The 21,784-nt window shown below is 35.3% G+C and overlaps 3 protein-coding genes across 11 annotated transcripts in view; 2 read left to right on the forward strand and 1 right to left on the reverse strand.

Annotated features, from left to right (window-relative positions):
* The first annotated feature begins 15 nt into the window (after window positions 1-15).
* On the forward strand, window positions 16-12,638 carry LOC126690488 (putative F-box protein At1g65770). Of its 3 annotated transcripts, none has more exons than XM_050385664.1 (2): window positions 16-1,011; window positions 12,106-12,638. In XM_050385664.1, the coding sequence occupies exons 1-2, from the start codon at window positions 88-90 to the stop codon at window positions 12,244-12,246; spliced, it is 1,065 nt and encodes a 354-aa protein (XP_050241621.1). In that variant the 5' UTR covers window positions 16-87; the 3' UTR covers window positions 12,247-12,638. The 3 variants fall into 3 exon arrangements, with proteins under 3 accessions (XP_050241621.1, XP_050241619.1, XP_050241620.1); XM_050385662.1 differs by having other exon boundaries at window positions 16-984; window positions 12,078-12,638; XM_050385663.1 differs by having other exon boundaries at window positions 23-501; window positions 11,601-12,638.
* Window positions 12,639-14,448: 1,810 nt separating this feature from the next.
* The window catches only part of LOC126690493 (UPF0548 protein At2g17695-like), a 31,137-nt gene continuing 23,801 nt past the window's right edge, over window positions 14,449-21,784 (reverse strand). For 2 of the 3 annotated variants that reach the window (XM_050385674.1, XM_050385673.1), the window contains exons 2-5: window positions 16,225-16,285; window positions 15,949-16,125; window positions 15,667-15,865; window positions 14,449-14,741 (exon numbers count right to left, since the gene is read on the reverse strand). In XM_050385674.1, the coding sequence (XP_050241631.1) occupies window positions 14,553-14,741; window positions 15,667-15,865; window positions 15,949-16,125; window positions 16,225-16,283 (624 nt within the window). In that variant the 5' untranslated portion in view covers window positions 16,284-16,285 and the 3' untranslated portion in view covers window positions 14,449-14,552. Of the gene's footprint in view, window positions 14,742-15,666; window positions 15,866-15,948; window positions 16,126-16,224; window positions 16,286-17,718; window positions 17,882-21,784 lie in introns of those variants that run through there. The other variant, XM_050385672.1, reaches the window with a different exon arrangement.
* LOC126690485 (putative F-box protein At1g65770) overlaps window positions 18,188-21,784 on the forward strand; it is a 34,230-nt gene continuing 30,633 nt past the window's right edge. For 2 of the 5 annotated variants that reach the window (XR_007644645.1, XR_007644646.1), the window contains exon 1: window positions 18,189-19,813. Coding sequence is in view for 3 of the 5 variants with exons in the window: in XM_050385659.1 (XP_050241616.1) it covers window positions 18,479-19,575; window positions 20,105-20,138 (1,131 nt within the window). In the remaining 2 variants the exon portion in view is untranslated. Of the gene's footprint in view, window positions 19,814-20,104; window positions 20,340-21,784 lie in introns of those variants that run through there. The other 3 variants (XM_050385659.1, XM_050385658.1, XM_050385660.1) reach the window with 3 other exon arrangements.

The following is a 21,784-nucleotide window of genomic DNA, read 5'->3' on the forward strand; positions in this document are numbered from 1 at the left end:
ATTTTGTTGTTAGAAAATATAAGGTTGCTTTTGATTTTCTTTCTCTTTTTGCCTGAAAAGTCATTCTCTAAGTCAAGCAACGAAAATATGGGTGAGAGAGAGGTAGACTGGTCTGCTCTTCCAATGGAACTCTTGCCTTTAATCGGAAAAACCGTCCAAGCTCGCATCGATGTTGTAAGACTTCGCAGCGTCTGTGCTTCATTGAGAACCTCTATCCCTCCACTACGTGGGATATCTCCTCCTTTGCTTCTCCCTTCTCCTTTCTCCATCAACTCAGCTGGAGGCCAATCCTTTCTCTCTCAAAGTTCCATCTACCGTCTTGAGCCACTCGATGATAATCCAAACCTTTCAACATGTTCATCGAAGGGCTGGTTGGTCAAGGTGGAAGAGTATGAACCTGGTCGAGTACGTCTTTTGAATCCACTTTCAAGCCTCCGTATCAGGTTTTTCCCAGACTCTTTTCCAAAAGTGATTAACTTATTGGATTTTCGAGTTGTCGAGGTAGGCAAAGCATATAAACTTCAACGTAGTAATGGCATGAATATTGCTGGTGTGGATAAACTTCTGTTGTTTCCTAACTCTGCGTGGACTAGTTGTGTTGAATATAAATTGATTTTCGGGTTATTTCATGAAGGAAAGTTGGGGTATGTGAAATATGGAGACAAGAATTGGACCTTTGTAGATGATAACAACTTTTACTGTGATGACATTACTGTATACAAGGGACAATCCTATGTTGTTGATGGATTGGGAACAGTTTCATGGATTGATTCATCAATGAAGCTGATACAATTTTCGCCTCCACTTCCCCTTTGTGCTTTGGGAAACCATAAGCATTTGGTGGAGTCATGTGGAGAACTCTATGTTGTTGATAGGTTCTTTGATAGAGAGAGGAGGTTTGACCACGATCTCCGTAGATACCGTGTTTGTTCTAAGACAGTTAATTTTGAAGTTTATAAGCTGGACCAAGAGTGGGGTCGTTGGGTTATGGTCAAGAATTTGGGTGATCAAGTTTTTATTTTGGGTAATGACTGTTCCTTCTCTGTTTCAGCTACAGAATTCTCTGGATGTAAAGGGAATTGCATTTACTTCACTGATGAAAAAAACATTGGTGCCTTCTACTTAGAGAATCAGAAAATTGACAAGATTCTAGATTACGGAGCCCAGTGTCATCCATTTTGGCCTCCTCCATCTTGGCTCAGCTCAAAATCTTCATCTAAATGTTGAGTTTAAGTTAGTTTTTACATGGTCGTTGTCTTTTTAAATTAATCTAGCATGGGATAGTAGTGCCCTTGAACTGCTCTATGTTGGTGTGTCTTTTATGAATTCAGCTTAACTTGTGATGTCTCCTGTGTCACTTTGTTTATCGAATGTGGTTTTAATCAGGTATCAGCCTGACATAGTGGTTGATTCTTGTCATTTGATAGTCCATGTGAATTGAAAATTTGATTTCAATGGAGATGTTGAGCATACGTAAAATATTAAAGCTTGTGAAGAAACTGAATTTTCTCACAAATCTACTCATGGCCTAGCCTTTTTTATTTATTTGTTCATGTTTTTGGTAGTCCAACTGATCCAGCAAATTAGTGGTGGAAATGTTCAAGATATATATGGACTGGAGAAATTGTTCATTACAATAGGAGTATGGTTATACTTATGTGGTTCTCCTAACCAATAAAAAAGAAGTTATTACTTATCAATTACCAATTTTAAGAAGTCCATTGTCGTTGAAACTCACAATGGTTTAATTGTATTGGTTATGAGGATCATGTGTATGGTACAATAGGAGGATTAAAGTATTTTGTTTGAAAAAACTGTATAAAATACTAAATTGAAGAGCAGATCAATAGATCTTTTCTTGAGTGGATAATTGGAATGCTATGGTACATGGAATACGAGTCACCTTCAAGATGCCTTGGTGGTGAAATGGTAGACACGCGAGACTCAAAATCTCGTGCTAAAGAGCGTGGAGGTTCAAGTCCTCTTCAAGGCATAATATTGAGAATACTCACTGAATGAGCAATTCAATAAGAGGCGCCTGTTGGCATTCCAAACTTCCTTCTCCTTTCAGGGCCTATCCGAAAGAGAATCCAATACTTCTTGGTTGTGAATATCTGAATAGGACAAACCGCCCCGTGGATATCTTGCTTCAGAACAAAACAATTAAAAATTAGAATTAGGCTCGCGGTCAACTGGAATGTGTATTTTCCATATAGGCGATATTTCAATTGAGAAGATCCGTCGACCTGAGAAACTAAGAGAAAGGTCTATTAAACCAATGATTCATTATTGTAACATATAGCAACAAGGCATAGCATGGTTTTGTAGACCTTATAGCTGCCATCTGTCTAAATTTTGTTTTTAATGGCATGCCAAACCATGCTAATAATAAAATCAGGCTTTGGTACCTCCTCTCTTTCATTATTGCCTAACCATTTGCATATCATCAAACCAAAAGAAGGAAATAGATCATGAAGAACATATTTCAATCACAATCTGATTGTGAGAACGGGTAAGATCTTGACCTAATAGTGAAAGTGAAATTTGTCCTACCCATAAATTTTGGTTAAGGACATTAGGATGGACAGGGCGGGTTCATTTCATATTTTCAGCAAGTTATAAACACATGCTCCAAACAATTTTTAAGCCCATTGTTTGCACATTCTTCTTTCTATAGGCAAAGCTCATAAGAGAAAGACCTTTGGTTGAAATGGGACTAGTAAATATTTGGTGCTACACTCTCGCATGATGAACCCACAAAGAGGGGTTCCGTTTGACATAAAATATGGAAATGGTAGGATATTGGAAGTTATCTTCCTCACGGTACTTTAGAAGCCACTAAGCCCATGCAGGAATCAATAAAACAAATTTATTTCTAAAATTTTGTTTGTTTATTTATTCAACGAGCTAAGCTAAAAAATAATAACATATTCATAAGATAAGCTTACTAGTACGAGACTTGATTTATTCATCAAAAAATATGTGACTTGATTTCAGTATATATAAAATGGGTTTTACTAACGTATACCTTAGAGTATATGTTAGTAAACCATTTTAGGAAAATTTTTATTAAAAATTTAAAAAACTGTTAAATTTTTGTACCCATATAAGATTATATGTTTATACGTATAAATATACAAAAGTATACTTAAATTTTGAGATTCTATTCTCTTCAAAAAAAAAAATTTTGAGATTCTATTTTAATAGCGGTGTTTACTATATATGGGAAAATAATAAATTAATTAAATAACTTGTGAACAAATTTGAATTTATTCAACAACAAAAAAATGAACCAAACTTAGACATATAATCTAGCTTAGTGATTAATTTGAATTTGGCTCATGTTTGAAATAAAACTAAAATAAACCAATTCTAAACTTTTAATATTCGGCTTAACTCATTTCATTTATACAACTCCAAATCTCAAAAAACCGTGTCCACAAGAAAACATATACACCAAGATGAAAAAAAATAAAAATCTTGCCCATCAAAATTAAGGATACAGTATGAACGTTGCATCACGGCCCAATCCATAGATTAAGATATAAGTACCATTTTGTTATTTAGAAAATACTAGTAAGGGTTGCACGTGCAACGTGCTGCCCCATGAGTGAGAAAATTTAAGATAGTATTGTTTTTTTTTTTTTTTTTGGTTGTAGTATCAAACCATGTATTTAAATTTAGAATAGTTATTTAACATATAACTATTTATTTAGTTTGATAATTTCTTAGGAGAAAGTATTTGGTATCAAATGATACCATGTCAGTAATATTAAAATTTAATAAGTGTGAGACATGTCAGCCAAAAATAACTAACCCACTAATAATTGAAAGACATGTGTTAGTGGGTTGTTATTTTTACACACATGTCTCTCGTTAATTGAATTTTGATATGGATGACGTGGTATCATTTGATACAAAATATATTTTCATTTCTTAGAACCTATTTACTAAAGACAGTATTTACTCACAAAAAAATTCTACTAAGAATGATAAAAAATGTCGTCATCTTCCAACAACAAACAACTAAGTTTTGATAAAACATTGTCACAATATTTAAATTTTTGCAATAAATGATGATATATGCTACAATTCAAACTCTTCAACAAATTAAATACCTACTACCATTTGCAAAGAATATTTTGTTTTTTTATTTTATACAAGATAGAGATATTACTCTAGTCTAATCTAAGTGTATATGTGTGTGAAGCTCCCTCTTGGAGACTTGAACTCTAACCCTTACCCCACACACCGTACAAGCACTTATAGTTGTGGAGTAACCATCACACCAAGGGTGTGCGGTGGTTAACGAATATTTTGTTATTCATACTTCCTTCTTTATCATTTTATTTTTTGAGTCTAATTACGATGCTTAGCTTACTTAATTTTTAATGAACACCTTTTTAAGAAAGAAAACAAATAAAAAAAGAACAAAATAACAAAAGACATATGTCATTGAAGTTTCTATTAGATGAAATTATAAATTTAGAAGATTTAAACCACTAATAAATTAGTGTTCTCTAGGTAACAAATAGAATACCATACATCACAATTTTTACTTTCTAAGTATAACTAACACATACTTAAAATATACGAAGAAATTTTTTGAGATATTAAAATTTAGTGAGATATTTTAGATATTACACAATGAAATATTCTTGGAATCATAATATTTTGTTAGGATTTATCTAAGAGAGTAACAATAGGAACTATATACTTGTCTACAAGATATAAAGGAGGAAATTATTCAACTTTAAAGTTGGAGGATGAAACTACCTCAAACATAAAGGGGGAAATTACTTTTTTTTTCCATAATTATTTTTTGTTGGTAAAACTATGTGTTTTTCACTTTAAACAATGTGTTAAAAAAAAAAAAAAATCAACCCAAAAAAATTGTATGTGAAACAATGAATTTTGGCTCAACAAAAATTGACTAATAAAAAAAAAAAATTCTAGAAACACAAAGAATGGCACAACATTTTCATAATACCTTTATAACTTTGTTATATTTTACTTTGACTTGTAAAAAATTGACACCTCAATAGTTGTAAAAATATTGTGACAATAACAAGATGTCTTAACATTAACATTTTCACAAAAGAAATGCTATGTTCACAACATTTTCATTACAAATCATAAGTAGTAGGTTGTTACAGTTTGTTATTGGTGGGTAAAAAAATAATTTCATTGGTAAATTTAAATTAGAATAACAATTTACTACTTAAGATTTGTTATAAAAATGTTGTGGATGTAGCATTTTTTTTTTCATTTAAAATTCTTGAGAATAAACCAAATATTATCATCTTATATTCTTAGAAATCTTAAGAGATTCCCAATGAAACCAAACACGGGAATAGCTACATTCCTAGGTGTGGGGGATAAAATCTGTCAGCGGATGTTGGGCCGTAGTTCATGTACCAAGCCCAACCACGATAAGAAGAAAAGGCAGGGGGCGCAGGATATCCCATCCCAACTATGATGGGCCGGGCCTGCTTAGGGGCGTCCGAGGAGGAGTACCTCCTCGGACTCGCCAAGTGAGTGTCAAATTCGCACCTCCTACCTGGCGAAAGGTCACTCAATACGAAGGAATAGTGCATGGCGTCCAGGAAGGGGGGCAACCACAACTGCCGCATTAAATGCCAAGGAACTACTTTTCCAGCCGCATTAATGTGGACGGGACAGAAAGGCAGAATCATCTTGGCCAGTGCAACTCACAGAAAAGAAAAAAGGATGGCCTATGGGACAGGCACTCAAGTGGAAGGTCAGATGGCTGACAAGTGTAGGGTCATGATCTTAGGAAGGATGCTATATAAGAGAAGAAGATCCCCATGGAAAAAGGATCGGAAGCTGAACAAAGAAAAAGATAGAGAAAGAGAAAAGAGACAGAAGAATATGAAACAGCCCCAGGGACCATCATTCCAAAGATTTGAAGGGATATCTTTACGTCCAACTGGTTGCATGACACGGTCGTAACTGCGTTTCTTCTGTCGAAGATCTAGTTTTGTAACCTACTCTCTACAAATTCATTGTTAAGGGACTTTTGGGCCAGGATCACCTGCCTTTTTGGGCCAGAGCCCCAAAATCGTGCCCCTACACTAGGCATTTTCAAATTGTAAGAAATCACATTCATAGGAATCTGGATGCTAGGAGTAATTTGGATTCCTCGTACCAAACACCACATTAATGAGATGCCAGTGTGCAACAGTGGAGAAAGTGGGAACTGAATAAACCGAAGAACTATAGCATAAGTACTGTAGCGTTGTACCAATTGGCTCTTTTTATATATACTAGTAAGGGTTGCACATGCAAGGCACGTGCTGCCCCTTGAGTGAGAAAATTTTAGATATAATTTTTTTTTTTGAAGTAGTATCAAATCATATATTTAAATTTAGAATAGTTATTTAACATATGGTTATCTATTTAGTATGATAATTTCTTAAAACCTATTTACTAAAAATAGTATCTACTTACAAAAAAATTCTACTAAGAATGATAACAAATGTTGTCATCTTCCAACAACAAACAACTAAGTTTTAATAAAACATTGTCACAATATTTAAATTTTCACAATTAATAATGACATATGCTACAATTGAAACTCTTCATCAAATTAAATACTTACAACCATTTGCAATGAATTTTTTGTTATTTACATTCTCAAAAAAAAATATTGTCATTCATACTTCCTTCTTTATCATTTTATTTTATGAGTCTAACTACGATGTTTAACTTACTAAATTTTTAATGTAAAACCTTTTTAAGAAAGAAAACAAATAAAAAAAAAAAAGAACAAAATAACAAAAGACATATGTCATTGAAGTTTTTATTAGATAAAATTATAAATCTAGAAGATTTAAACCTTTAATAGATTACTGTTCTCTAGGTAACAAATAGAATACCATAAGTCACTATTTTAACTTTCTAAGTATGACTAACACACAAAACTCAAAATATACGAAGAAAATTTTTGGGATATTAAAATTTTGTGAGGCATTTTAGATATTGCACAATAAAATATTCTAGGAATCATAAGATTTTGTTAGAATTTAACTAAGAGAATAACAACAAGGAATATATGCTTGTCTACAAAATATAAAAGAGGATATTATTCAATTTTAAAGTTAGGGGATGAAACTACCCCAAACATAAAGGGAGAAAGTACTTTTTTCTATAATTTTTTTCTTTTTTTTGTTGGTAAAACTATGTGTTTTTAATTTTAAACAATGTGTTAAAAAACCCAAGAAAATTTTCCTTAAAATTATGAATTTTGGCTCAACAAATTGGCTAAAAAAAAAAAGGTCAAGAATACAATAAATGTCACGATATTTTCTCAATACCTTTATTTTAGCTATGGTGGGCCTTGGTATGATATTTTTCTAATTTTATTTTAGAGTAATGCTACATTTACAACATTTTTACAATAAATCTTAGATGGTAAATTGTTATTGATTTTTAACTGGAACAACCACTTTAAACTATGCATTAAAAAAACTGTGTAGGTGCTTTTTTCTTAGCACATAGGCCCAAGTAGAAATAAGGATCCTAGACCCTTTACCTGTTGTTTTGGTGGACTGGGTTTGGTTCACTGCAGCTAAATGGGACTGATTACAAACCAAGTTGTGCGCAAGTCACATAAAACTCCTTAAGATGAAAATACGATTCCTCCTAAGCAATAAAATACCATTACAAGTGCTTTAGCGCATAAAACAACCCTTTACTCTTACAAATAAGTAAACTAATCATTCATAATATTCATAATGAGAAAGAGATTGAAATAGAATATTTAAGGCTTATTTTTTATTGTGTAAACATTTAAAAGAGTTCTTTCACTTGGTACCCCGGACATACTGTCGTGGTACCCTAGACGCACTGTCATGGTACCCCAGACATACTAGGCCTGTAAGAACCCAAAATGCTAATTCACTGAACTATACGATCTTTCTCCATGCTTATTATGCAATGAAGTGTTGTCCTTTCCTTTACCTTTATAGTTCCTACATAAGAACACACTATACAATACACATATCTTCAAATAATTGTTAGTTTCTTAGATTAGGATATATATTTTAATACATATACATATATGTAAATGAATTTCATGAAAATGATTCAGCCACGAGGATCCTGACCCCAATTTTCACAGACTTAATGTTTTTGCACAAGACTTGTAGGATTTGGAACTCAACTCGAAGTGGCTTTACTTGGGCATTGCCTTCCAAGATAGTTAAGTGAGAAGGATTTTTGTGGGAGAGAGTGATATCTGATGTATGCATGTTTTGACATATGTTTCCTTGGAGGCTAAGTGATATTTTGAATGATCTCAAGGATATGGGACAAATTCCTTCACCTTAGCTCTGTTATTTTGTTTCTTTCTTTCTTTTCCTTGTTGAGCTATTAAAGCTCTAAAAATATATCTTTCAAACCTCTGAACTATCCCTCTAAATCTCCATTTTTCTCTCCTCTTCTGCTATGCCTTAGTGTTCCTTTTATAATGGACATCGTCTGGTACCCTGGGCGAGGACGTCTTTGGTCTACTGGGTAAAACCATGTCCTTTGGAACCTGAAAAGGTGCATTGGGCAGAGATTTAGCTTATTTAGGCAATTATAACTCAAAATGGGCATTTGGCTTTAGCTATAAATAAGAGATTTCTTCTTGGAAAGTCAAAGGAATGGGTGGGCTACTCAATGTACTGTGATAGCTTTAGTTGAAAATGACAACTGAGAGGAAATTGTGGGGAGGTGTCATACACATGGGGGGAACTGAGTTTTCCATTGGTTCATGCATTCCAAGCAAATATATGAACCAAGGGAAACCTTCGAGATCCTCCTTTCACCAGAAATCACTCCCCTACCAACCAAACTATTCCTCCCTTACTATCCACTCAGGATCCCATAGGCTTGGACCATGGGTTACAAAGATAATACTTGGTTTTTGTTGGATTTCTAATGGCTTTTTGCATACATCTAAACATACATAGGGCCTTGATGTTGATTCTTCTTGCTGCATATCCTCTAACTTGACTGAGATCCTTGCTGCATGTCCTCTGGTCTGACCGAGATCCTTGCTGCATGGCCTCTGACCGAGATCATCTTCTTTTTTTCTTTATTATTATTATTATTTCTTTCTTTTTTCTTCTTTTTGGGATTTTAGGCCTTCGTGGTCCTTCTTAACTTCATGAATTGGGCCTTCTTTTGTTAAGGCCCATGGTCTTTCCTTACTATTCATGGAATGGACTTTCTTGTGAAATTTTGGTCCTCAACAAAAACAACAAACAAAAAACCAACAAAAGAAAATTATGTGTGAAACAGTGAATATTTACTCACCAAATTTGATTAAACCAAAAAAAAATATAGGAACACAACAAAATGTCATAATATTTTCACAATACCTTTATTTTCAGCCGTGGTAAGTTTCAGTTTGATATAGTATTATTTATTTTATAGAAATGTTATCTCTATAATATTTTCATAAAAAATTCTAGATGACAAGTTGTTACTGAATTTAAAATGGACCCATGACAAGTTGTTACCGATTTTAAAATGGACCCATGACAAGTTGTTACTAATTTTAAAATTCTAGATGACAAGTTGTGATGAACAGTACATACTGAATAAATCAAAAAGTATCAAAGTTACTACAATAGCTTTTACACATTCACACAACAAGTGTTACAACATTTTTACAAAATATTTATTTTCAATTATGGTTGGTCACAATCTTATATTTTCTTATTTTATTTCAATTTATAAGAAAGCGACACCTCAATAATTGTGAAATTTGTTGTATCAGTATAACTGTAGGGTCACAATTTAGAGTTCAGGCCCAACTGGTTTGGGGTTCTGATCCAAAAAACCCCGAGACAATGAATTTATAGAGAGTGGGCTATAGAACTAGGCCTAAACGAAGTGTATTCTATCTAAAGTTGGGCCATAAAACGATTGACAGTAAGAAAAAAGCCGCTTCCCGTCCATAGATTCTTAGTCTGAGGAGACGCGAGGAACAAATACAGGTCCTTGTTCAAAGACAATGGTTCTTACACTGTTCTTCTGTTCTAGTTTCCTTTTTTCTCCCTCCCCTCTTCATGGGGACTTCCCTTTCTTATATAGTCTTCTTGAAGTCATCAGGGCCTTACACTTATTGATCATCTGGACCCTCACTTGAGTGTCTGTCCCATCGGACACCCCCCCACCTTTCCGTAAGTTGTGGTAGCCAAGGCAACACTGTTCACAGGTCCTCTCCACATTAATGCGGCCAGAAAAGTAGCTGCAATGCATTTAATGTCTCCTTGAACACCCTACGCTTCCTTCCTTCCTTCCTACGGACCAGTGGGACTCATCCTTGTTACTAATGCCCGTTGGGGTGGGTCCTTTTAGCAGGCAGGGTGCATGTTTGAGCCATATTTGTTATGTCCGAGGAGACCTTCTAGCAGGCAGGGTGCATGTTTGAGCCATGTTTGTTACGTCCGAGGAGACATTTCTCCTCGGACTGCCTTCTAAACATCTTCAGGCCCAAAAAAACTGGGCCGGGAGCCCTTTTGGCACCCACGTCTTCTCCTCGGACGTAGTCAATCTTCCCATACGGGGCTTAAGGCCCATTGTATGATCTTGGGCCTTTCCCCCTACAATAACAATATATTTATTTTTAGTTGTGATTAGTTCTAGTATGATATTTTATTTTGACCCATAAGGAATTAACATCTCAAAAATTGTGAAAAATATTGTGACAATTTGTTGTGTTAATTAACAGCTATATATATTAAAAAAAAAAAAAATGTAGCTACTGCTATAGCTTTATGCATTTACACTTTTGTCATGAAAGTGTTGTGAAAAATATTGTAAATGTAGCACTTTTTTTTTCACAATACCTTTATTTTTAGTTGTGGTTGATTCTAATATAATTTTTTATTTTGATCTATAAGGAATTAACACCTCAACAATTGTGAAAAATATTATGACAATTTATTGTATTAACTCAGCTCTATAAATATTTTTTAAAAAAATAAATAAATAAAAAGAGAAAAGAGTCGGCGAAAGACTTTCGCCGCCATGATTGAACAAACCAAATTACTGTTTTTGTTACTGTAGCTTTAGCGCATTCGCGCTTTTAATGTATAGAGATAAGGTTGCTTTTGATCTTTTTTCTCTTTTTGCCTGCAAAGTCATTCTCTAAGTCAAGCAACGAAAATATGGGTGAGAGAGAGGTCAAGTGGTCTGCTCTTCCAATGGAACTCTTGCCTTTAATCGGAAAAACAGTCCAAGCTCGCATCGATGTTGTAAGATTTCGCAGCGTCTGTGCTTCATGGAGATCCTCTATCCCTCCACTACGTGGGATATCTTCTCCTTTGCTTCTCCCTTTTCCTTACCCCATCAACTCAGTTGGAGGCCAATCCTTTCTCTCTCAAAGTACCATCTACCGTCTCGAGCCACCCGATGATAATCCAAACCTTTCAACATGTTCATCAAAGAGCTGGTTGGTCAAGGTGGAAGAGTTTGAACCTGGTCGAGTGCGTCTTTTGAATCCACTTTCAAGCCTCCATATCAGGTTTCTCCCAGACTACTTTCCAAAAGTGATTAACTTATTGGATTTTCGAGTTGTCGAGGTAGGCAAAGCATATAAACTTCAAAAGAGTAGTGGCATGAATATTGCTGGTGTGAATAAACTTGTGTTGTTTCCTAACTCTGCGTGGACTAGTTGTGTTGAAGACAAATTGATTTTCGGGTTATTTCATGAAGGAAAGTTGGGGTATGTGAAATATGGAGACGAGAATTGGACCTTTGTAGATGATCACAACTTTTTCTATGATGACATTACTGTATACAAGGGACAACCCTATGTTGTTGATAGATTGGGAATAGTTTCATGGATTGATTCATCGATGAAGCTGATACAATTTTCGCCTCCACTCTGTGGTTTGGGAAACCAGAAGCATTTGGTGGAGTCATGTGGAGAGCTCTACGTTGTTGATAGGTCCTTTGATAGAGAGAGGAGGTTTGACCAAGATCTCCGTAGATACCGTCTTTGTCCTAAGACGGTTAATATCGAAGTTTATAAGCTGGACCAAGAGTGGGGTTGTAAGGTTATGGTCAAGAATTTGGGTGATCAAGTTTTTTTTTTGGGTAAAGACAGTTCCTTCTCTGTTTCAGCTACAGAATTCTCTGGATGTAAAGGGAATTGCGTTTACTTCACTGATGAAAATGACATTGGTGTCTTCTACTTTGAGAATCAGAAGATTGGCAGAATTGTAGATTTCCAAGACCGGTGTCATCTAATTTGGCCTCCCCCATCTTGGCTCAGCTCAAAATCTTCATCTAAATGTTGAGTTTAAGTAAATTTTTACTTGGTGGGTGTCTTTTTAAATTAATTTAGCATGAGATAGTAGTGCCCTTGAACTGCTCTATGTTGGTGTGTCTTTTATGAATTTAGCTTTATTTGTGATGTCTCCTGTGTCACTTTGTTTATTGATTGTGATATTAATCAGGTTTCAGCCTGACACAGTGGTTGATTCTTGTCATTTGATAATCCATGTTGATTGAAAATTTGATTTCAATGGAGATGTTGAGCAGGCTGTAAAATATTAGAACTTGTGCAGAAATTGAACTTTCTCACAAATCTATTCATGGCCTAGCCTTTTTATTTATTTGTTCATGTTTTTGGTAGTCTAACAGATCCAGCCATTAGTGGTGGAAATGTTCAAGATATATATGACGGACTGGAGAAATTGTTCATTACAATAGGAGTATGGTTATAGTTATGTGGTTCTCCCAACCAAAAAAGAAGAACTTATTACTTATCAATTTATGAAATCCATTGTCACTGAAACTCACAGTGGCTTAATTGTATTGGTTAGGAGGATCATGCGTATGGTACAATGGGAGAATTAAAATATTTTGTATAAATACTAAATTGAAGAGCAGATAAGCATATCTTTTTTCTTCAGTGGTGATAATTGGAGAGGTTATGATTGGGGGATCCTTTTACAATTTGACCATCTTCTTGGCAAACTGTCTTTCCAGGAGAAGTTCAAAGTTCAAATTGATGAATTATGGAACTGCAAGGCTGAAGCTCTTGTATGTCTTCTAAAATAAAAAATGCAGAATCTAATAACAAACAAAATGTTTTGAAGGAACCCAATTTTATCTGGTCTAGGGTATTGAGTGAGAAATAAATAGCTGAATTTGTTAGCAACAAAAAAAAAATATAGCTGTTCTGTAAATTGATAACTGGCATTGTTAATGGCATATGTTGCTCACCCAAATGCTCAGGCTTAGATGCTGAACCATGCTCCAAACATGGTAAGCCAGTAGGGCTCCTCTAGCAGGGCAAACGCAAAGGCTTGATATTGTTTGAAATACATAAGATGCAAGAGTCTGATAAAAGATTAAGCTTTAAGAACATTTTGAATCCTCCAGTGCTTCTGAGAACCTCTTAAGTCTTTTTTTCATTTTGGTGAAAGAGAAAATTTTATTCAGACAAAAGGCGAACAGTACAGATCAACCCAAACAACCAAGAGCTATATTTCAGACCCAAATCAAAGAAGAAAAATAAAGTAGCAACAAAAGAAACCCACAGCTTTAACTCCCACCCCAACAAACAGCAAATACATCCTAAAACAGGGGAAATTCAATCTCCAAAGGCAACACAAAACTTTATTTTGGACGGAACTCTTACTTTTTTTATTGTGCAGCAACGTCCTGCATCTAATGCTTTACAGATTCCCTTTTCACTCCAACAACCCCCATGGCCTATTTCATCCTTTGCTCTCCAAATATGATAGTAACAGCCCAAGCAAGTTTTGTGATACACCTCTCAAACTATTCCCCCTCAGCCCATATGACTGCCCAATTAACTTCCACATCTCATCTTCCTATCATCCAGTTATGCAAACATCTCCAAAGAACCTCCCAACAAGTCTAAGAGCTTTGTGTAGAAGCACTAAGAGTTGTCAAAATGATTAATCCTTACTCCTTACCATAATTCCACAATAATCATGATGTAGAAACACTTTTGAAGATGGGGTGGGCATGTCTACTTGCGTAATCAGTTTGATTGGACAAAATATAGTGCAAAGAATATCCCTGATTTGTTTGCTAGAGTACCAAATTTCTTCTTTTATTTATCATTTTTCAAGTTGATATGCTTTAGGTCCTGTATGCTGTTGTTTACAGAATGTAGCATAAGCTATACCTTCCTTTTCTTTTCCCTTCATTTTTCTGTTTTCCTTTTATTTCCCACCTGCCAAAACAGTTTTAAGCTTCACCTAAATTATAGTCCTGTTTTGAGGAAAATGGTATTTTTCTTTAGGTTCTTAAGCCTTGTAGTCTATATTTGACCACAATAAAATACAGTTTGCTAGTGTTTTCATAATGAAGTTTTACATGTTAAAATGATTCTCTTCAAATAATTTTTACAAAAATTAAGGGATGTAAAGTGGGTTATCAACAATCATCTTGATGCATTAACACAGCAAAATGGCATAGTTTGCTAGAATAATATAAGTGAAGAATACATGAAGTCTTTGTAAGACAAGTTTTCATTTACATTTGCTTTTACATTAGGATTGTGAAGCAGTCATATGTTTCAGAACTGCATGGGTAGATTGATGAGCAAAATACTTTTGCCTTAGCATTACATATGGATACCCAATAAATGACAAAAAGTGGGCAGGTTTTGAGAAGGAAAGTATTTCATACCACACTTGGTTGTTCTCGTCTAACTCAATGGAAAAACGTTCTTCCCCAGCCTGCAATCCACCAAAATTCCACGACACATATTACTTTCAGCAAGGGTTCATCAAATTCAGGCAGGTTTAACACAACAAAAATTAATAGAAGTGTTAAACAAGGTGAAAAATCACATGCAAGAATTTAAAACAGAGACTTTATTGAAGAAACGAAAAAAAAAAAAATCTAATCTCAGGACTTTAAAAAATGAAAATGAAAATAAAAATTGACCAGCTCTTAGGATATGCCACGTAATATGAATAGAAAAACTCCCACATATAATAGATCAACTGCAGCAGGTTACTTCATTAGCATGTCCAGATGGTGCAGAGACAATCGAAGTTATGGATTTTCGGACAAAACTATCACATTTATATATGCCATGCAATTGCAAGAGCTTGAATTTGCAAGATAACATACAGCAAAGCAAGTGCAGGAGCTTTCGGCCAAACTATCACATATATACCATGCCAACTTGGCTATGCTATGGTCTAACATATAATAACAAATAATTCTACTTTAAAGAAGTTGCAAGGAATTGTTCGGCAGTCCAACACACAAATAGAAAATGGTTGATGTTTTGGGGCATCAGAGCCAAAAATGGATAGATAAATGATTAGATCTCCACAGACACGATGATAAGTCACCTCTTAGATATAGAACAAATCTTCCAAAGAGCCAAACATTAAAACAAATAGGGAGCAAAACAGAGAGAGAGAGAGAGAGAGAGAGAAACTACCTGGAAAAAGGGGCCACCTGATCCAAGGACCACAGACAACTCTTATGAAAATATTATTAGGAAAATAAAGCTCAAGTCATCCAGTCACAGCCATTGTTAAAACCATTCCTTCCAACCTAAATTCTGATCTCTATTTCTAAAAATATGGAAACAACCTTAAAGGCTTATAGCTATAAAATATGAGTAATATATGAAAAGGCACAAACCAGTAGGTGACCTTGAAGGGTACCGCTTCCAAAACCAAATGACATCATGGCCTTGTTAGCCTTTCTCTTGTCATTTACATACACAACCTGAAGTGGCATCATCATCCATGGGAGAAACTCCTTGAGACAAACACAGAACTTGACTCCATTCTGAATTGGAGTTTTAGAATCAACAAATGCCCAATCCAATCCAAAATGCCTGTAATAATCATATTAATCTTAGAATTTGGATTTCCCTAATTAAAATTTTCTACCTCTAAAAATATAAAAATATCCACGCACCTCCAAGTTTGTAGAGCGCTTTTACCCTTTTCAAAAGTCTCAAGACCGGAGCCAACTAACACACGCGCATGGTTCAGTAAGAAACCATCTTTTGAGAGCTCTTTATCTTCTTGGAGGCAAGACAGGGGTTTAGCAGTAGCTCCTCTGAATTTAGCCTCATAGTTGAATGCACCTGACCTAATGATAAACATCGGACATCAGTTTAGATTAGAAAATCTAACAATAAAGATTTCATTTCATTGACACAAGACTTTAGTCAAATTGAAGTTCTCATACTTGTTGATGCAGGCCTTCTGTTCTTGAGGAGATGGACGAGCCCAGCACAAGAAAACCATCTCTGTCAAATATATCGATAATCATCAGATGATAATTATGAAGTGCCACATGTTGAACAAATAATAATTATATGGCCCACATACCATGTAATAATTATATGAAAAGGTACAATTTTTTTGTATTAATGAAATTCATTGACTAAATGCAGGTTTGAAAGGGCATGATGTTATTTCAAATTCATACCACGAGTGATTTGAAAGTTTAAACTATAACTCAAAACAATCTAGAACGTTATAATTTCAGTTGCAGTGGGGCTTCGGTGCTGATGCTCACTGTCCCATATGCAGGTTCAGATTAGCAAGCAGAGCTCTTCTTTGAATGCCCTTTTTTCCCAAAGGGATCTGGAACAATAACATGTGTTATACCTTGTCAAGTATCCCAAGTCCCATTGAGACAACATTATAGCTTGGGGACAGGCTCAATCAAAAGGAAAAAATACTCATATCTATAATATGCAGAATAGCTTTACAGTCTGCTGTTTATCGTATTTGGCAGCAAAGGAATGCAGTAATTCACCAAGGGAAAATTAGTTCTGAGGAAGGCATTGAGAGAATGATAAGATGGGAAGTTAAGAGCAGAGTTAAGACTAGTGAAAGTTATTGTAATTCTATTTTTATGTTGAATAGAACAGTTTGCTGTATTTGGGGAATTTCTTTTCTCTGTACTTAAAAAGCTCTTCCCCTCAGTAGCTCAGTAAAGGTTTTGCTCGTTCATCCAAAACAAAAATCTCAAAACAATCATATATTAGTGAAATTCATATCAAACTATTTGGACTGAAAGTTGCTACTAAAATCTCTTGATTTTTTTCATCCTCACATCCAAATGCAACCATAAGAATTGCAATAGGGTGGAGTAGTTAAAAAAAACAGCGCTCTACGTAATCAACAACAAAAAAGCCTTCATCCCAAAACTATAGGGTCCAGTATGAATTGCAACAGACTAATGGCATAGTTCATATGTATTCATTCTTCTACGCCTTTCTACAACTACAACCAAGCTTTAGTTCCAAATTTTTGGGGTCGGCTAAGAATTCTCAACAAATTAGTCAGGGTCAGATATGTGTATTCTTTTCCGTTATTCTATTTTGTCAAAAATCATATCACTGGACATAATCCTATTCATTGCAAAAACTAATAGATAAATAAAATCCCTGCTGGTTTTCAGGACTTAATTTAACAAATTACATGAAAATCATTCTCTTTCACTAAACGAACCAACAAAATGGCAGACTTGCAACGATGAAATAATTCAAATATTAACTTTTAATAAATAAATAAATAAAGCGAAACTGGAGAAAGGTGTGAAGGCAGCTCGAATTTGAAGAGGAAGATAATTGTGCGTTAGAATTACAACCAATAGGGATTGAATGAGTTTGATTGAGACATTATTAACTACAAAAAATGAAACAACAACAAAATTGCCTACAGTTTTTACCTTCTCTGTTCGAAGAAGCTCAAGGTTGGGTTTCAGGGTTTCAGTTTTGTTGGGACGAGACGACACTAGCGTATGTATTTCCGTTTTTACTTTCGGTGAAGCGGTGACTGTGTGAGTAAGACTATGAACTCTTAAATTATATAACTTTATAAATATAGCCCAGAAATACATTAAAAAAATTGAATTACAATTTAGTAAGATTGGGGCCAAAACATTTTAAAACCCACCAAGTTGGCCCTCAAAAGACAACTTTGCCCCTAAACATACAAACTCTATGTTCTCTCTCGTCTCTCTCACTCTTAAACCTCTCTCTTCTCTCTCAGCTTCAGATATTTGCAGATGACGAAAAAAACGGAAAAAATAGGTAACTAGCATTAATTCCATAACTATCTAGTTAGTAGTTAAGGTTTCAAAACTATTTTTTTTTATAGCCTCTCGATTCTTTTAAAGTCGATTTTGGGCAATAACACTTAGAAATCGAGTCTTAGAGACTCGATTTGAGAGGGACGAGACGAGAGTCCGTTGAACAGCACTGATAGCGTCAAACGACTCAAACCTGCGGTTGGAATCGGGAAGTCCTTTGCTGGGTGGTATTTCCGGTGACCAAAACTCATGGGTTTCACCGGTTAGAGAGAGAGAGAGTTCTAACGAGACAGGAGAGAGAAAGAAGAGACAATGAAAAGAGAAGACGAAGAAGAAGTTGGTTTGGGTCTTCTTTCTCTATCTTGCAAAGTCACTCTCTAAGTCAAGCAACGAAAATATGGGTGAGAGACGTGTCGACTGGTCTGCTCTTCCAATTGAACTCTTGCGTTCAATCGCAGAAGCCAGCCAAGATCGCAGCGATGTTGTAAGATTTCGCAGCGTCTGTGCTTCATGGCGATCCTCTATCCCTCCAGTACGTAAATTTCTTCCTTTTGTTCTCCCTCTTCCTTACCCCCCCGGATCTTCTCGCAGAACCTTTGTCTCTCACAGAACCTTCTATCGTTTCAAGCTACTAGATGATGTTAATCCAAACCCTTCAACATGTTCATCAAAGAGCTGTTTGGTCAAGGTGGAAGAGGTTGGACTTGGTTTAAAATATCTTTTAGATCCACTTTCAAATCTCTCTTTGGGGATTCCTTTTCCAAAAAGGAGTAACTTATTGGATTATCAAGTTGTCGAGGTAAGCAAAGAATATAAACTTCAATCTATTATTGGTCGCATGCCTATTGTTGGTGTGGATAAACTAGTGTTGTTTCCTGACTCTGCATGGAATAGTTCTGTTAAAGACTATGTGATTTTCGCTTTATCTAATGAAGGAAAGTTGGCGTATGTGAAATATGGAAAAAGAAATTGGACCCTTGTAGATGATCTCTGTCGCTATGATGACATTATTGCATACAAGGGAAAACCCTATGTTGTTGATAAGTGGGGAATAGTTTCATGGATTGATTCATCAATGAAGCTGATAGAATTTTCGCCTCCAATTCCGGATTTTGGAAACCAGAAGCATTTGGTGGAGTCACGTGGAGAGCTCTACGTTGTTGATAGGTTCTTTGATACAGAGAGGAGGCTTCACCATCTCCCTAAGACATTTACTTTCGATGTTTATAAGCTGGACCAAGAGTGCGGTCGTTGGGTTACGGTCGAGAATTTGGGTGATCGAGTTTTTATTTTGGGTAAAGACAGTTCCTTCTCTGTTTCAGCTTCAGAATTCTCTGGATGGAAAGGGAATTGCATTTACTTAACTTATGAAGATGACAAAGGTGTCTTCGATCTGGAGACTGGTGAGATTGTAGATTTCCAAGACTGGAGTCATCCATTTCGGCTTCCCCCATCTTGGCTCAACTCAAATCCTCGTCTAAATGTTGGGTTAAGGTAATTTTTTACTTGGTGGTTGTCTTTTTAAATTAATTTAGCATGAGATAGTAGTGCCCTTGAACTGCTCTATGTTGGTTTGTCTTTTATGAATTTAGCTTTATTTGTGATGTCTCCTGTGTCACTTTGTTTATTGATTGTGATATTAATCGGGTTTCAGCCCGACACAGTGGCTGATTCTTCTCATTTGATAATCCATGTTGATTGAAAATTTGATTTCAATGGAGATGTTGAGCAGGTTGTAAAATATTAAAGCTTGTGTAGAAATAGAACTTTCTCACAAATCTACTCATGGCCTAGCCTTTTTATTTATTTGTTCATGTTTTTGGTAGTCCAACTGATTCAGCAAATTAGTGGTGTAAATGTTTAAGATATATATGACGACTGGAGAAATTATTCATTACAATATGAGTATGGTTATACTTATGTGGTTCTCCCAACCAATAAAAAGAAGTTATTACTTATCAATTGCCAATTTTATGAAGTCCATTGTCACTGAAACTAACAATGGCTTAATTGTATTGGTCAGGAGGATCATGTGTATGGTACAATGGGAGGATTAAAATAATTTGTATAAAATACTAAATTGAAGAGCAGATAAGCATATCTTTTCTTGAGTGGTGATAATTGGAGAGGTTATAATTAGAGGATCTTTTTACAATTTAACCATCTTCTTGTGTGGATTACCATGATTTTGAGTGATATCACTCAGTTTTCGTAACTGAGTTTCCAAAACACGTGGGGCTCACCGAAAAAAACTTGTTTGGCTTGGTTTTTGGGCGTTGTTTCCATCACTCAAAACTCAAAAATTTAAGTGATGGATAATGGAAACTGAAAACAGAATTTTGGTGTTTTCATTTTCTATAATATGAGTTATGGTGGAAAAAAGTGAGTTATGTGATTGAGTTATGTGACCAAACAATAATTTTAAAGTTTTTGAGATAAAGTGAGGTTTGGGTTATGAGTTATGGGTTTTGAGTTTGAGTTATGAAAATTGAGTCATGGTCAAACCAAACGAGCCTCAAGCTCTTGTATGTCTTCTAAAATTAAAAATGCAGAATCTAATAACAAACAAAATGTTTTGAAGGAACCCAATTTTATCGGGTCTAGGGTATTGAGTGAGAAATAAATGGCTGAATTTGTTGGGCAAAAAAAATATATAGCTGTTCTGTAAATTGATAACTGGCATTGTTAATGGCATATATTGCTCACATAAATGCTCAGGCCTAGATGCTGAACCATGCTCCAAACATGGTAAGCCAGTAGGGCTCCTCTAGCAGGCCAAACGCAAGGGCTTGATATTGTTTGAAATACATAAGATGCAAGAGTCTGATAAAAGATTAAGCTTTAAGAAGATTTTGAATCCTCCTGTGCTTCTGAGAACCTCTCAAGTCTTTTTTTCATTTTGATGAATGAGAAAATTTTATTCAGACAAAAGGCAAACGGTACAGGTCAACCCAAACAACCAAGAGCTATATTTCAGACCCAAATCAAAGAAGAAGAAGAAAGTAGCAACAAAGGAAACCCACAGCTTTAACTCCCACCCCAACAAACAGCAAATACATCCTAAAACAGGGATTGAACAGCAAATACATCCTAAAACAGGGGAAATTCAATCTCCCAAGGCAACACAACTTTATTTTGGATGGAATACTTTTTTTCTTGTGCAGCAGCATCCTGCATCTAATGCTTTACAGGTTCCCTTTTCACTCCAACAACCCCCTGGCCTTTTTCATCCTTTGCTCTCCAAATATGATAGTAACAGCCCAAGCAAGTTTTGTGATACACCTCTCAAACTATTCCCCCTCAGCCCATATGACTGCCCAATTAACTTCCACATCTCACCTTCCTATCATCCAGTTATGCAAACATCTCCAAAGAATCTCCCAACAAGTCTAAGAGCTTTGTGTAGAAGCACTAAAAGTTGTCAGCATGATTAATTCTTACTCCTTACCATAATTCCACAATAATCATGATGTAGAAACACTTTTGAAGATGGGGTGGGCATGTCTACTTGCGTAATCAGTTTGATTGGACAAAATATAATGCAAAGAATATCCCTGATTTGTTTGCTAGAGTACCAAATTTCTTCTTTTATTTATCAGTTTTCAAGTTGATATGCTTTAGGTCCTGAATGCTGTTGTTTACAGCATGTAGCATAAGCTGTACCTTCCTTTTCTTTTCCCTTCATTTTTCTGTTTTCCTTTTA

Source organism: Quercus robur, chromosome 6, assembly GCF_932294415.1.
Source record: "Quercus robur chromosome 6, dhQueRobu3.1, whole genome shotgun sequence".
In the NCBI taxonomy this organism is placed as follows: Eukaryota; Viridiplantae; Streptophyta; class Magnoliopsida; order Fagales; family Fagaceae; genus Quercus; species Quercus robur.

What these genes read in the sequence shown, in the direction of transcription:
- LOC126690488 (XM_050385662.1), top strand. Translation starts at nt 88, where the DNA reads ATGGGTGAGAGAGAGGTAGACTGGTCTGCTCTTCCAATGGAACTCTTG. An exon ending in ACCAAGAGTGGGGTCGTTGG is followed by an intron (nt 985 to 12,077) that starts GTTATGGTCAAG and finishes TGGGGTTGTAAG; the next exon opens with GTTATGGTCAAGAATTTGGG.